This window comes from Dermacentor silvarum, chromosome 4 (genome assembly GCF_013339745.2).
Source record: "Dermacentor silvarum isolate Dsil-2018 chromosome 4, BIME_Dsil_1.4, whole genome shotgun sequence".
Taxonomy (NCBI): domain Eukaryota; kingdom Metazoa; phylum Arthropoda; class Arachnida; order Ixodida; family Ixodidae; genus Dermacentor; species Dermacentor silvarum.
The window spans coordinates 27025869-27042921 of NC_051157.2; the positions used below are offsets into that span (position 1 = coordinate 27025869).

At 46.7% G+C, this 17053-nt stretch overlaps 1 protein-coding gene across 3 annotated transcripts in view; it reads left to right on the forward strand.

Moving 5' to 3' along the window:
- Positions 1-7464: 7464 nt before the first annotated feature.
- Positions 7465-17053, forward strand: part of LOC119449661 (protein mesh-like) — a 39377-nt gene continuing 29788 nt past the window's right edge. The window contains exons 1-2 of one of the 3 annotated variants that reach the window (XM_049665358.1): positions 7465-7619; positions 9525-9817. In XM_049665358.1, the coding sequence (XP_049521315.1) occupies positions 9736-9817 (82 nt within the window). In that variant the 5' untranslated portion in view covers positions 7465-7619; positions 9525-9735. The remainder of the gene's footprint in view (positions 7620-9524; positions 9818-17053) is intronic. The other 2 variants (XM_049665357.1, XM_049665355.1) reach the window with 2 other exon arrangements.

The following is a 17053-nucleotide window of genomic DNA, read 5'->3' on the forward strand; positions in this document are numbered from 1 at the left end:
GGCTGAAGATGACTTGCAAAATATGATTCAGGACCTCAGCCGACAATGTGCAAGAGTAGAAGTTTAAAGATTAATATGCAGAAGACAAAAGGTTCAATAGCCTGGCAAGAAAATGAAAATTCGTGATTGGCAATCAGGCTCTAGAACCTGTGAGGGAGTTCATAGGCCAACTACTCACAGGGGACCTTGATGATGATAACGAAATTTACAGAATAATAACAATGGGTTGAAGCGCATACGGCCGGCGTTACCAACTCATGAACGGCAGCTTACCGCTATCTCCGAAAAGAAATGTGTACAGTAATCGCATTCTACTGACACTAACATATAGAGACATTGAGGTTAGCAAATAGGCTTGAGAAAACGTTGGGAACCGCGCAACCAGCGATGGAACGTAAAATGTTAGGCATGACGTTAAAGGGGTCCTGAACCGCCCCTATAGGGCTAGGTGAAAAAAACACTCTCCGCGGATAGCATACGCTGCTGCAAACATCCGAGTCAAATTTTGCAGTCGTGCACGGCGCGTGGAGCTCGGAAGCGGAGCGCGAGGTCACCTTTTTTTTTTCAAACGCTCTTTTTTCGACAGATGCCACGTTCCTCACTCTTTTCTGGGCGCTTTATTTCGTAATATAGCGGATTCTCCTACGCGGCTACTATTGGTCAATAGCTGACATCAATCAGGAAAGGTGTTTGAATCAGTGCACTTCTTCCTACTATTACTGTGTATATTTACTGACGCGCAGTTTAATAACGGGCTGAAGTAAGCGAAAATATACTTTCGAATTTCGATAAGGATTGCGTACTTCCGGAAGAGGCCGACTATTGTCTGCTCACGCTCGGCCGCGGCCGCCCGTGTAGGAATTAAACTTTTGCTACCCTGCTTAGCGGTATCGCGCAGCCATCGGGTCTCGCTAATTTCGTCTTGTCCTGAACACTCAACTAGCCTCCAACCAAGCGAAACTAAAGCGTCAGACCACACGCACGCTTTCTATCGCGCGCTCACTACTGACCGCCCTTGGTCAGACGCCTTGGCAGACATCGCTTCCTATTGAGCTATTCACAGCGCTTCAAAATGCGCAAGTTGGATGTGGCTACAATCCGTCGGTCAAGCTGGTACAGGACAAAGCCGGTCCGCAGCAGGTAGCTGCAGCCAGACTGGATCATATGAGCGCGAGCGCGCACTCAAGCCCTGTCATGCACAAAGCAACAAACGCTGCGCATACGCACTACAGGTGCATGTATACAGCTTCGGTCTAAACGTAGCGCAGATACCGCGACGAGTCCGCTGGCTGAGCACACTGCGGCTCGCTGAGGACAACCGCGTCTGGCGCGTCGTATGCGCCAAAATCAGAAGTATACAGTGCGTCTACGTGAACATCCGAAATCAAATTTCAACTGCGCGCCACGGTGACGTTGAGTAGGCGGAGCGTTGTGGGGATGTCCCGCTCCGCCGTAGCCTTCACAGTCCAAGTCATTGATGAAGGAGCGGAAGCACCGCGAATGGTATCATACGAGACCTCCAATTACTCCTCTTCTGCTGAACGCATTGAAGTACTTCCTACGGCAAAGTATTTCTGAAATAGTATATTTTAACTTCAAATGCATTTCTCGACTACGATAAAAAGTAGGTCAGGACCCCTTTAAGAGACAGGAACACAGCGGTGTAGGTTAGGCAACAAACCGGAGTAGCCGATATTCTAGTTGACATTATGAGGGAGAAATGGAGCTGATCAGGTCATGCAATGCGTAGGGCAGATAACCGGTGGTTTCTTAGTGTCACAGAATGGACGCCAAGGGCAGGGAAGCACAGTCGAGGACGGCAAGGAACGCACTCTCCGAAAACTGCTATTTCGGAGAGTGCGCTGTTGTGAACAAACTCCCTATCTGTTCCGAATGCTCCATTTGGACTTTTAATAAACGCTTTATAACGTGAAACTTTACGGCCGAAAATTGCTAACATTACGAATACTAGTACGTTATAACATTGTTTGAAATTATTAAAGAAAACGACCGTTGTTTAATTATTTGAAAATATATTCGATAGTCCATCGATTCGATTCGCCTCCTTCTGGCACTATTCGATTCACATTCGATTCGGTCTCAAAAATTACTATGCGCACATCTCGATATGGAACCAATGGAGGCATTTGGTCAAGGACTAGGCTTTGGGACTCTGTAAGTCACATAGGATGGTGTCACTATACATGGTGGCAAGAAATATGTGCCAAGCGATAAGGGATGCCACTTGCCGAGAATAATTTCCAGGTTCCTCCCACCTGAGCAGCTTGCGAGCGGAACTGCAGGGTCGGCATTTTCAAATGTCCACACGCAGCGACGGAACAAGCTCAGCGATGGCACCGTGTATAAACTTGTTTTCGTTTCTGCTTACCTGAATGGAGCGACCAGACGACACATGCGGGAGCCCTGGCTGATATGGTCTGGCCTCCAAAGTGACCGACCGGCATGTTGAGTTCAGCAATCGAGATGACTGTCATTCCAGACCCCTACCGGACTTCCTGCGCGATGCGGGGATACATACAGTTTTTTAAGCTTTTTATAATTTTTTATACTAATAACAAAAAGTATACCCAAGCGAAAGCAGTGATCCCGACACCGAATTGGTATAGTGCGCTAAATTTTCGCTTTGCGTGTTTGCGTTTCGAAACATTTACACTTTGTTCGTATAAATCATTACGGTTTTGATGTCACGTTGACCGCGGTGAATCCACTTAATCTTGTATTTCTAGTCAAGCGAATAAAATATATTTACAGCCTGTTAAAATACTTTTCTTTTGCCTGCATAGCACAGAATCGTTCTGCTGAAAATATTTGTAGTGGACAGTGTACAAAGCTAGTTTGTTTCCATTCTTCCTTAAAAAAAAAATTTTTTTTTCCAGGCCATTCAAAATTTCCGAACATTTCGCACCTCACTTCAAGACCGCTACTGTGGCTTTTTCTCTGACCTCCTCCATTTTTGTGGAATAATAAGGAATGAGAGAAAGAAAAGAAGGTACATGGAATCAAGGAAAGAGGGAAAAGAAAGAAGAAAGGAAGTTGCGCTCTTGCAGTTGTGAATTTTTTTTTTTAGCTACCTACTGCCGCCCGATTCTTGGCCTATCCCCCTCAGTGGGTGCGAGCCATGATAAAGGATCATCATCATCATCATCATCATCAGTTGTGCGTGATGTGTGTCATAGTCGGTAGCGGGCGACTGGCGCATGCGACAACGGCTGGTGAGACCTCTGCGGTCGCAACACCGCGCAACAACACCGCGCTTTGACGCCTATAGCGCCTGATTTGATGCAGGACATCCACCCGGATTTCGTGACGTGCATGCGCTGAAATTCGAGTAGTGACGCACCGTGACTCCTTGGTCGCATCCGGACAAGTCCAGGGACTGTACTATAACATCACCGCTCTCCGTAGAAAAGTCCAATCAGAAACACTCAAACTACGAAGAACTTCCGTATGCTGTGACTCACACCGGCGCGATAAGCGGATTGCGTTGCCGCCGGCAATGGTATTCTTGTCGGCGATAACAGGCGCGCGGGGGGGGGGGGGGGGGGGGGGCGCTTGGGGATCAAGCACAACACCGTATTTGGAGAGAGTTACAAAAGATTACATTTCTAAGTGGAGAACGTGAGAACGTCAAAACAATGCGGCGCCGTATGTATGCTGGCATGGCGATACCACTAGTTCCCCGCCCCTCTTCTTTTTACTGAAATATTTAGAATCAAAATGGGCGTTGCTTTGGCTCTGAGTGTGGTCCATCAATGACACAAGACACAGGATGCAAACCATGCGGCAGGCAAACAAACAAACAAACAGGCAGACAAACCATTTTTTACAGCGAAGCTGTAGGCGAAACCAAAATCCGTCCATCCGATGTGGGCAGAAACTATCATCATCAGCAATGGCTCGAGCGTCGTCTTCTTCCACAGCTGGCTCGTTGGCGCCCCTCGGCGCAACCGCGCGAACGCGCTCGTGCCACTGCTCCCGCGTTCGTCGTCGTCCTCTTCTTCTTCAGCTGGCTCCGTTGCCGCTCATCATTCCAGCGCAGAATTTCACTTCTCTTCTGTCGTCGTAATGGGAAGGCCGCGTTTACGGGAGTATGAGCCATTCATTGTCTTACGTGGAAGACAGATTGAATTTTGAAGCAATTTGATTTCGAAGAATCGCAAGTGGCAATGCGACAACGGCAGACTGCGGGCATACCGTCAGTGACGTCGTTCTCTCCGTCACAGCCGAAAGTTCGTGTAACCTCATTAAGAAACACAAAGACGTAACCAATAATTGAGAAAGACTTTAATGAACCGTCGGGATTAACCTAGTGATAAACACCGGAGCCGTACGTTGCAGCTTCGCTGGTTAACCGTCTTTACGGAGTGCTTGGGCGGCGATATATATATATCCTCCTGAGACCCGTACACAACTATGGGACATAATCGCTCTTTAAGGTGGTTTGTTTTTATTGTCTACTGCTGGTCTTGGGAACTTGAAAACAATTTTTTAAATTTAGATACCATGGTTAGATGCCAAAAGCTGCGTCTCCATGTACATGAAAAAAAATAATAACTATCTCATGTTTGCTATGGTAAAAACTCCATGTCATTGCTTAAACGCAGAGACGAAGATGAAATCACGTGCCGTACATTGCCATGTTGCTGTCGCGTCTGGTATTTTCACGCAATCTCTGTGATTTCGAAACACACCTTAAGGTTGCTTTCGACCGTCTGGGTCTAGATCTGAGGCCTGAGGTCTAGATCAATTTAGCGTCAAATTTCTCGGAAGCGGATGACAAGAGTATGAGTAAACCACTCATTTACAGTTACACATGCACCGTACTTCCTACCAAGAGTGAATATTTTGCGTAATCACAACCGAGAGAATTTCGGTAAACTTTGAAGGCAATGCATGTGAAATGTATTGTACAGGGACGGATATATATTGTCGCGTATACCCTGTTGTAGAATACACGCTGAATGAGGATCCAGGCAAGCGTAAGCGTCGACGCGCGATGCCGAGACGAACCTCGTTCTCTTCTTTTCCAGTCCCCTTGCTGTGCGACACCATGTAACATTACCCCCTCTTCAAAAAAAATAAATAATAATAATAAAAAAAAAGAAAAAAAAGAAGGAAAACATACACAGGCTTGACGTGAGATCGCCGAGATGGCCTAGGACGAACACATAGGCTGTAGTCACACTCACTTTGGTGTGCGATATAGTCACAAGGCACTGAGGGAAGACAAACAACCCTAAGTAGCTGAAAACGTCGGATATTAGGGGCTATAGTACGGTTTCAACCGCACAACGTGCACCATCTCAGATTGCGGTTGTCGACGTCGGGGAGGCTGGCTTCCGTCAGGAAGGACTTCGTAATTCACGTCACTAATTCGCTGCAACACTCTGTAAGGTCCGAAGTAGCGACTCAAAAGCTTCTCAGATAGTCATTTTCGGCGCACGGGAGTCCAGACCAAGACTTGATCACCAGGTTGGAACTCGACTTGTCGATGGCGGAGATTGTAACGGTGCGCATCGATGCTCTGTTGTTTCTTTATGTGCACTCGGGCAAGCTGACGGGCTTCTTCCGCGCGTTGCACGAAAAATTCGGCATCTTGGGCGAGATTGAGATGATCGATGTTGTCGCACAGCAGCATTGCTTCTAACATATATTCTGCACTTCACGACCGTAAACGAGGTAAAACGGCGTGAAGCGTATTGTTTCTTGCGTAGCAGTGTTATAGGCAAACGTTACGTAACGGAGTATCTCGTCCCACGTCTTGTGCTGTACGTCTACGTACATAGACAGCATGGCAGTCATCGTTTTGTTCAGTCGTTCGGTCAAGCCGTTTGTCTGCGGATGATAGGTAGTTGTCCTTCGGTGGGTCGTGCAGCTGAGTTTAAAAACGTCTTCAATGAGCTGTGCTGTAAAGGCTTTTCCTCGGTCGGTGATGACGTGCGATGGGGCGCCATGCCGTAGGACGATGCTCTGTATGAAAAACTGGGCAACCTCGGAAGCTGTGCCTCGAGGCAGGGCCTTTGTCGCAGCATACCGCGTTAAATAACCTGTGGCGACAATTATCCATCTGTTGCCAGAAGATGACAGTGGAAACGAGCCCAGAAGATCCATGCCGACCTGGTCGAAAGGTTGGCCAGGTGGGTCAATCGGATTCAGCAATCCCGCAGGCTTCACAGCTGGCGACTTTCGGCGCTGGCATTCACGGCAGGCTTGGACGTACCGCTTAACACACTCGGCAAGTCTGGGCCAGTAGTAGGATTTGCGCACTCTATCAAGCGTTCGCGTAAAACCCAAATGGCCAGATGGAGGCTCGTCATGACAGGCGAACAAAACTTCAGCACGGAGTTCGTCTGCTGGAACGACCAAAAGGCAGTTCTCTGCTCGCGGCCACCGCTTTCTCTTCACCTTGAACCACCAATTATAACGTAAGCAACACACAATGTGGCCTATTCGCGCCCTTATTCGGCTTGCACTTTCCTGCAGTCAACTGAAGGCACCGCCAGGGGATCTTCAGTTATCCCCCCCCCCCCCCCCCCCCCCCCTACTCACCGCGGTCGCTCAGCGGCTATGGAGTTGCGCTGCAGACAGCCGCGGGGCGGCCGCATTTCAGTGAAGGGGCAATGAAAAAAAAAAAAAAAAGAGTTTACCGTGCGCTGAGTGCACGTTGAAGAACCCCAGGTGGCCAAAATTAACACGGAGTCCACCACAACGGCGTGCCTCAAGGTCAGATTGTGGCTCTGGCATGTAAAGCCCAAGAACTTATAATTATTTATTTCAATTACCCACGTTCCTGGAACACTAGCCGAACCCATATGCCTGCGCAAATTTTGCAATCTCTACCTACATCTAATACTCTGACGCCCTCAGCGCCCAGAAAGATACTGCTGTGTGAAGCTTGGTAGCTACAAGAGAGATGAAAATTTAATGGGAGGGAGGTGGAGAGGTCGGCCTGAGTGAAGTGCCGTTAGTCTGTACTCCACGCTGGGGAAAGGGTTGGGGGGAACAACAGACATAGGGTGTGAAGGGAAATGAGGATGGTATGGTGAAGTTGACGATGACCGCAGCTGCACAGTACATCGACAACTACAAGCTGATGAAAACATCCGCTACAACCGCTGTGTCGCACGAGTCGACGCAGTTTTATCATCCCCGACGCTGTTTAGTGCTTCTAGGAGGTGGGCGCAGTGGAACGGCGGCCGAGGGAGGGGAGGGCCGATGGATGACTATGTGTTTGCATTCGCCTCCTCTTTCCCCTCGTTCTCCTTGCTCACGCGCCAGCTCGCCTCTGTGACTAGGAGCATAAATGGCGATAACGAGAGAGGTACGACGACGTGTTTATCGCCTACAGCTCTCCAGGAGGTTCGCACTCTGGAAGGCTAACGGTCTCGGTTTCCTCCTCACTGCGGTTACCTTGTTACGAGCGCACGCGAGCCTCGGTGACCTGCAGGCCACACGACGGCCGCGGCGACAAAAAGAGGCTCGTATATTGCCGTATACTCTATACGCTCTCGTTGTGGTCATCTGTGGGTGACAAATAAATAGCCCTGGAACTAATTTGCAGCCGCCGTGCGATCGTCGTGCGACAAAGGCAGTAAACGGTATAAGGTCGCCTTATGTGTTTTATTATAGTCCTCAAGTATTTATCTTCCGCGCGCGATATCGCTTGTGGTAGGGTTTTTCTTTTTTCGCAGGCGTAGCTATTCGAGCAAAATTTGCTGACGGGCAATTCAAAAAGCTACACATGCATCACGTGTCTCGCGTGCAGGCAGTTATCGTGGCTGAAGGGCATTGAACCGTTATGAGCTGAGAATGACGAAGTGAATTAAAGATACGGCGGTATTATTACGGGGATACGTCGTTGTGGTTCAGTCGGTATACGGCGTTCTGCTGATGAGAAAAAGGTCGCGGGTTCGAAGCCCCACCGCGGAGTTCGCGCTCTTATGAAAAAAGTGAAGTACAAAAATGTCCATGTACTTACATTTAAGTGTTGTTTAAAACAACCTCAGACGGACCAAATTAGCCCGGACCCCTCCACTACGGACTCTCTGGTAGTTCCGTTAAATATAGACCACATCAAATATTTTATGTTATGACGGCTAATACAGCATTCGAAAGAAGGCGCCGATAATATTAGCTTCGTTTTGTCTTTATCGAACCACCTTTTATTAGAGTTGCAGGAGGCAGTAAAAAATTCCCCAGCCCTTCCCCTGTCGAGAAAATGGGGGTAAGCGAAGCTTGTCGTGTGTATATCTGACCTTCGTCAGGGTAACGTAAAGTTCACGACATGTCACGGTAATAAAACATAAACGTTTGTCAGATGTATGCATCGAGGGAAGGAAACGTACAACGCAACGGAAGGAAAAGTTGCACGAAAGGGAAACAAAAGCAGAAGGAAAGGGAACGAAAAGTAGTAGGAAAAGGAAGGGAAAGTAGTAGGAAAGGGAAGGGAAAGGAGTGGGTCAAGTACACACACGACAACCTTTGCTTACCCCCATTTTCTCGACAGGGGAAGGGCTGGTGATTTTCTTTCTTTCTCTTTCTCTCTAGCTATCTCTCTCTCTCTTTCTTTCTCTCCTTCTCTCCCTCTTTCTTTTTCGTCCCTGGTATGTGCCACTGAACTTGGACCCTTTCTGAACTATCGCCAGGATCGGCCCACTTTTCAACGTGACACCACCACCACCACCACCACCGCCGCCGCCGCCGAAACTTGTGAGCCTATAAAGCTTCGCTTAAAAAGAAGTAACAGAAGAAATAGAACCAGAGAAATAGATTAACAGACAAGTAAACGATGAAGTAACAAAGCCAACTTCTTTTCATTTTCGCCCTTCGCGTGATACTTGTGTTTCCCACATTTATCGCCACCTCGGCGGGCGTACAGTGAACAAAACTTTCACAGAGAAGCATCACCTCGCGCCAAACCAAAGGGGTTAAAACAGTGCAGATGGCAAGAAACGACCGTCGGGTATACACAGTCCGTCCATCGCACACACTTGAAACCACGCGGCTTGTTTGACGAGGTGGATAACAGGAGCGTGTTTTTTCCGATGCCCCATCGAGTCTTCGCGTATGAGGACGAGGCAGCTGGGCTCGCACTGGATAACGGGATCAGGCGCGCAAAGCACGCTGTCCCTTTCCGCCTTGCAACGCACTCAGTAGGCGCACCTTTCGTGGCGCGTGCACTCTGGACTCATCGTTCAAACGCCGCCTCGGTCACGCATACACGGACGTTACTCGAGACCTTAGTAGCACGCACGTACCACACGCCGCCGTTCCCCCTCTCACTCTATAGCATACCTGGGCGCGTCACGCTGTTGTGCTGATCGCGCGTTTCTGCTCGCAGACAAGTTGAAACTCTGTATGCAACGAAAACGCAGAGCTTCAGCGTAAACTTCACGCTGGGAAACTTTACGCAGAGACGCAAACCTCGCGGGGCGATAGAGCCGGGAACATCGCGATAGTGCCGCGCAGGATACCATGCATCGCCGGCGCTTCCTCGATTTCAGAAACATGCCGGGAGCTTTGTAAAGCAAACAACAGGTGTACTTCGTCACGGAGGCGAATTCTCCTCGGCCCGTTATCGCGCAGGCACGCAACGGCGTCTGCGATAAGCTCCGGAGCACGCGGGCCGCCAACCCACGCCAGTGCACCGCTGCAAACTGAGCAGAAGGCACGCTGCCGCGGTAATCGGTGGCGGCCAAAGTCTCGAAGACAAAGATGGCGGACGTGCGATGGACCGTCGTCTGCATGGTGTGCGTTGCTTCGGCCGGCTGGGCCCAGGATGTACGTTCGGGAAGCGGTAAGTGAAGCCGACGGTATCGATTTCGATGGTTCTACAACGTGTGTGCGGTGCGGACCAACTTTCCGGAACACATTTGCTGGCCACCTAGGCCTAACATCGGCCGTTTTCTTTTTATTGGGTGTGGCTTGCTAGGACCGATGGGCGGCTGCGGCCAGTGACCGCTAGTACAGCTGACTCCCGTTAAGAGAAACCCGGTTAATCCGAATTTTTGAATATGAGGAACAAAATGTGTGAGCATTTTCATGGTTTCTCATCGACACAAAGAAAAAAAGCTATATATATATATATATATATATATATATATATATATATATATATATATCCGCTCAACACGAACTGCCAAATTCGGTTAATCCAAACTTCTGCAGCCAACACTGGTACCTGCACTTCGGCAATTTGAGAGGCAGTGTCGGCAGATTTGGAAGCGACTGCTATAATTACAAAAGAAGCAAATGGTGATTCTATGAACGTAAACACATACGCAAGCGTCGACGATGACGTGCAAAATCTGCATGGCTAGCATCACAGAAGCAATAACTGAGGATGTCCTCGAGGTGGTCCTGTAGTTTTGATAATTATGGTGAGGACACTGTCCGTGAGCCACAACGACCAGTGGTGAGGACACTGAATAATTTTTAAGCAGGCTAGGTGAAATGTCAGCTTTTGGGACAAAGCACAGGTTTGCACAGCGCCGACAAGCAACTGTTTGTGTCAATGCAAGTCTAATTGTCTATTTCACATCATTTAATGTTAATTTTAATGTTGTTTCCACTTATTTTGGATCACGAATACTTGGCTGCACAAATATAACAGTATATTTTAAGTTCTGTGGGTAAATCTTGCTAATACGAATTTTTGAAGGACGAAAATATTTCATGGTCTCGTCGAGTTCGTCTACACGATAGCTTGCTGTATTTTTGAGTTGGTTGGTTGGTTGGTTCTTATTAATATGGCACAACCCACAAGGGGAATGTGCTATATGACTCAGGCGGTAGTATAGAAAGAAAATGAAAAATAATTTTATAAAATCTAGAAAAGAGCGATCCGTAACAATATTATAGGAATAATAATAGTACAATAATAAATAATCATAACGAAGGAACTGAGTGCTCCGAGCTATGTTATTGTGAATTTTAAGAAACGCACTAAAGAGCAATGCTGATAATATTGCACGGGAATATCAGCTAGGAACTTACGTTTCTTGTCTCCTTGAGTCGTAATTTAATCACTGCGTAAAGCGCACGTTACCGACTATAAGCATGAGGGAGGCAAGTCAACCATATTATCATTTCTTTATTTTTTTAGACACGAAACAAACCTGAACCCTATATTTCCAAATGCGGCACGCCTCAGAATCTTAGTAGAGGCAGTCGTCAAACAGAACCATAGATAATTACCAGCCATTGGTTTAGAACACGGTGTCAAGTAGACTGAACCAAACCTGCTTTCTATGAAAGAAGTCAAAAGCGGTCGCTTCTTTGTTAAAACTTTTATTAAGGTTTGACTCCTGAATGTTGACTTGAAGTTAGTGGTATTCAAGAACGCAGACGAGAGACGCCGATAGCACTAAAAGGACACTTAGTGAACGGTACCTTCCTTATGTATATTCCTGCGACGGTGGGTATAACAAGACTGAATTAGAGATCACTTACGGCTCGCCGCGTAAAACACGCATAAGGCCAACCCTGAAAGAAGATTGTTGCCTCCGCTAAAATTAAAACATCTCGCCATCGGCATGACAGTATACAAAGTGCCGAGCGAGTGCTTTATAACTCTTACAAATGATTACTGTAAGTTTCACTTTATTTTCCTTAAAGACCTCGCGCCGGGGGAGTATTACATAAGGTGGCGCATGATACATTCTACCAAATGTACTACCCTGCATTTCATGAGTGACACCTTATCAAAGTGAAGTCATCCTTTCAGACATTCGCGAATAAGCACATAATGAAGAAAAGCTGTTTAGTCTTTACGGGAGTGGCTCATAGCGAGCTTGACAAGTGGGCTGGCATCTTGGCGTCAAATCCTTCTAACCTGCATAGCATCTAGGTAGCAAAGTTGTTAGCTTACCTTAGGATAGCTTAGCTTAACTGGTACGAAGCGCGAAGCTTGGTCTTTCAATCGACCGATAACACAAACCAGTGACAGTAAATACGTCCGTGGCCGTGAGAAACAAAGAAGCAATGCAGATGATGACTGCGTGCATGATAATATTGCCAACATACTAAACGAAATTACACAGTGACAGCGAATGTAGGAAAAATGAGGCTGATAAATGCATGTTTGTTTGTGCAAGGGAACAAAATAAAAGAATAATGCAAAGGATACAAACGTAGGTGAAGATAACTACGTAACACGCACGCTTGTCTTTATGCTAACAACACAATGTCGACCGATACATGCTCAAAATATATTGCTTCACACGAGACCTCACACGTGCACTGCGGTATAAAGTTGGACATTTTTATGCTTAAAAAGTGGCATTAAAACAATGTTGGCAACCCTACTCGATATGATGTCTTGGTTATTTTTCATAAGGTCTAAAAGCAACGTCGATGGCCTTAAAATTTTAAGGAAAATCTCTGTTTGATAACTGCGCGCCAGTCGTGTTCCACATCTTATAAGTTATATAACATGACAGCTGGCGCCATAGTTACCTGTAAATATAAACTATGAATTTAATTTCAATGAACGTTGCCTTTATACCGGTCAAAAGCAACTCAAACATCAAAACCAGCACGACTGTTACATCTAAGCGTGAAAATGCGCACCTTTGTAAAGGCTAGCGTGACAAGAGTGAACGACGTCACGCAGCCGCCGTGACGTAGGCAGCATACGATGACGCATCGCAAGTATGACTAGCGTCTATACAGGTGTGGCATTATCCTGTAGCCGTCACTCGTGTAATACGCATATCGCCTTGAGCAGGATATGTCATAAAATGTTGATGTTATGCTCAATATTCCATAAACACCACTGCATTCTTCATTCATGCATTTTTAAGTGTCTCTAATAGTCGCACTAGTATCCAAAAGTAAGATCATTGTCGAAGTGCTGTAGTATACTGTGAAGATAGTGCAATATTGTGAGGATAGCATAGTCCTATTTCAAACATTCAGCTTTCAGTCTTAAAAAAATATTTTTAGTACAAAGGGCAATAACAATACAACGCTTTTCTCCGTGTCTTTGTGAGCAGTGTTGTGTTTCATTCCGCTGATAGCCAGAATATTCTGAAGCACAATTAATTGATCGCACATCGTGGAAGCTACCTAGTAAAAATGGCATACCGCACCCAGAAAGCCACAAGAAAGCATTCCTGGGCTTGATAAACGTGCACCCTGATCCAGTTCACCGTATACGCTAGGGTCCTTCGTTTCCGGGTTATACAGTATATATTCTCTTCAAGTTCGAGGGGTATAAATATAGGGTGTTATTTTTACAAAAGAAAACCGGGGAGAAATCGAGGTTCTTGCTGTCTGGCAGCCCAAAGTTCACGGATTTTTCTGGTAACTGTCACAAATTATTAACACACGCAATGGCCTTTTTTTTTTTTTTTGGATACAAACGTATTTACACAAGTGAAATACCTGAGGGGAACATGTAATGACAAAGAGAGCTTTTATGTCGTGTGACGAACTCATTTATGCAAATCCTAATTGGCAGGCATTATTATACTTAAAAAACAACAACGGAACGTGTTTGGCGACACCTTATTTGCTTTGTTCTCTGCACCCTAATTAACAAACAACAACAAAAAAAAAAGGTGTATATTAGTGCACACAAGCATGTTTCGCAAGAGGTGAGATGTTCTTCCTTGTCCTTGTCATTTCAAGTGGATGCGTCCTGCAAACTCACCGGCTACAATTCGTAAACTGCAATAGGTGTCGTAAAGTAATTAACTAAGAAGTTCATTAGGCAATTTTTGTTAATTATATAGTTGAATGTGTTTCTATTTCTCGTGCTGCTAATGTCCGCCTCTTCGAATAACCGAGCTCAACGACAAGAATTTTGCTATCTGCGACAGGCGATTTTTCAAAATTCCATAAAATTTTAAAATTAACCTCCGGTATATGCGGGTAATTTTCGCATGCTTCTATGTTGGCGAAATAGAAGCATGCATTATATTGGGCAGCGTTCAACAGTTTTGCAACACTTGCGTTTATTATTATCCTTTATGAAAGGGCAAACTTCGGGAAGAAATATGGCTTAACCAGATTTTGATAAAACTTGTTCGGGGTGCAAAAATCGGAAATTATTGGGTTTTACCCGAAAACCAAAGGACCCTATGTATATATTGTTGCTGCCGTTGTTGTCGATGATTTGCACAGGCATGCATAGCCTTGCAAAAGTAATACCAGTATGTACCCTGCCTCAGCCTCGTGTGCCGTTTCGTGTTATTATGCAAAACTGGTCGAGAAAACCAGTGTCGTTTAAGGATTTCGACAGCATCTTTGCGGGCTTCTGTGTGCAACAGTCACTGCGAGCCTTGCTGTCCATGAGCAATACGCAGAGCAACACTACTCATTCAGCACTGTCGACAGTTAAGTGCACGCTAAAGTTAAATTAGTTTAGACTGGTAGATTAGTCTTTCAAAACTCTTTGAATTTAATCAGCTTAGTGCTGATGACATCAATATGACGTCACAGATATCAATGCATTTTTGCTTATATTTGTCTATAATAAACCTTTTTGCGTGGTAGTATAACGTTATCGAGCCCTTTCGACACGTGTACGACCTCGCTCTGCCAACTGTTCTTTGCTGAGGATCCGTTTTAGCGGCATTCTTAACCTTCCGTAGCATGTCATCACGATTTTCGACCCTGGGCCGGTTGTAGCGATGCCTTTCCGATGCTAATGCCTTTTCGCGCTTGGTCAGTGGTCAGAGCGATGGTCCGCGCACGTTATCAAAGGGATCAGCCGGCCGAGAGCGGTGGATGATAAGACTATAGTATAGAATAAAGCGTAAGGCACCGCTACAAAATACCGGCCCAGGCCAGGCCGGTATTTTGTAGCGATGCGTTAAGGTAAAGGCTGATTCACACTACGCCGACACGAGAACGATTTTGGTCTGCCGACTGATGACGCGAGCGGTTTACAGGACGGAAAACGCTGTCGCCAACAGTCGGCAGACCAAAATCGGTGCCGTGTCGGCCTAGTGTGAATCAGCCTTAAGTAAGCGAAAGCGGACCAATCGCAGACGCCGGCACCACCCTATTCATTCGGTTATCTATTTTCACCGCGCTGGCTCGGCCCCATCAAAACCCTCTCCACTTGAGCGTGCTTGTCGCCTCTTGGCAGCCACTCAGATAACAAAAACCGCTCAATGTAGGCAATGCTATTCGTTTTTAAAGCAAACAAAGGTGATCGCCTATAATCCAGTAGAGCGTTTGATTGGGCTGTTCAGACAACGCTGCGAGTCACCGCCCGATGCTTGAGTCAGTGGTTACGTAAATTTGACGTCAGGAGATTGGAATAAAAACTGCTTGGAATAGTTTTACGTTATAGGGCCTCTAGGCTGCTTACTCTCGAATGCAATGTGACCTGTATATTGACTATCAGAGCCCGTAAGTGACGCTGTCAGAATTCATGATGTCACGTGGAGCTGGTGCGGAAACCTACAGGTGGTGTCGCCACTTGTCTTCCGTTATCGTGCCCTTTTGTGGCTTACTAAGCCTCATATATTAGGAGTGACACTCATCTATTTGGTTTCGGGAGTGTAATGTAACAATGTACCTCAAATAGACCTCTATTTAGTGCCCTCTTAGGGGCCTGCTGAAAAGTTTGGCGATGCATTCATTCAAGGACAGACAATCTAGTAAAAAGCATTAGTAGGAAGGTATGCAGAACGGCGGGACAGCATGCACCTTCGACAGACGCATGCGATATGAACGAATAGGCAGCAATTTCAGGTTCACCATAGAATTACATTTTGTGACAATTTTGTCAGTCACTATATCTTGCGATATGCGTGTAGCTTATCTTCTTGAAATCGCGAAACGCCAATCTTTTTAATTAATTTCATGGCATACGCCATCTTTTTCTTTTTCTTTTTTGACCGCACAGGCTGCCATATGGCGAATCACTGATATAGTTAAATGAATGTGTGCAGGCATTCTTCGCGAAGAAGCTGTATAAGCGGTCTATGGAAGTGATTGTCAACAATTAACCATTCATAGTCTGTGGGCTGGTCTGTACGTTATGTCGGCACTTCTAAGCAATTTCGCTCTTCTGGTCTTTGTCCCTGGACACAGCCACATGAGTGGCGAGTATCTGCTGGTGACGTAGGATCAGAGCACTTCATAGGGACTGCAGGTGCTGGGCCTCAGGCTTAGGATACGGAAGGTGTAAGGGCCACTCCAGCTTGAAGTCTCCGCAGAGAGACTCCCTCCACCCGAACACAACTCAGCTAGCACACAAGCTCAGGGACCAATACCTGTGCACTACCCAGGATACCCGAGGGACGGCATACTCATATGCAGGCTCTGAGAATGCCGAGCTGGATCAACCTTTCCAGCTCCACGACCTGAAGGCAGCCCTGGCCAAAATGAAACGTGGCACTGCACCCGGACGGGACAAAATTACAGTCAAGCTCCTGGCAAACCTACCAGACTCGACTTACAATTCACTGTTGGCATACTTCAATTCTATCTGGCTGGGAGAAGTGCCCCTCCCTATCGATTGGAAGACAGCACTTGTCACCTTTATTCCTAAACCTGGCAAAGCGGTAAATCCGGACAACGTACCTCCGCCCCTACTCTCTCACCTCTTGTGTGGGCAAGTTAATGGAGACGATGGTGCGGGGACCGGTTGTCTACTTTCATGGAAGACCATAACACATTTGCGGAAACCATGTTCGGGTTTCGCCCCACAGATCCGCACAGGATATCCTCCTCCAACTTAATCGGGAAGTCCTAGACCCCGTCGAATGCCCCCATAACGACAAGGTGGTTCTGGCCTTGGACCTTAAGGGAGCATTCGACAACGTCACTCATGAAATCATCCTAATTCATCTTTCTCAAACCAACTGCGGGCGTAACGCTTTTCAGTACGTCTTACAATTTCTAACACAGAGACACGCATACTTGCACATACAGGACACCGAACATGGCCCATACACTCTAGGGTCCAGAGGTACACCACAGGGCGCTGTCCTCTCCCCCCTATTGTTCAATCTGGCCATGAAGAACTTGCCTGCCCAGCTGGAGGCTGTCCCGGGGGTGCAACACGCACTCT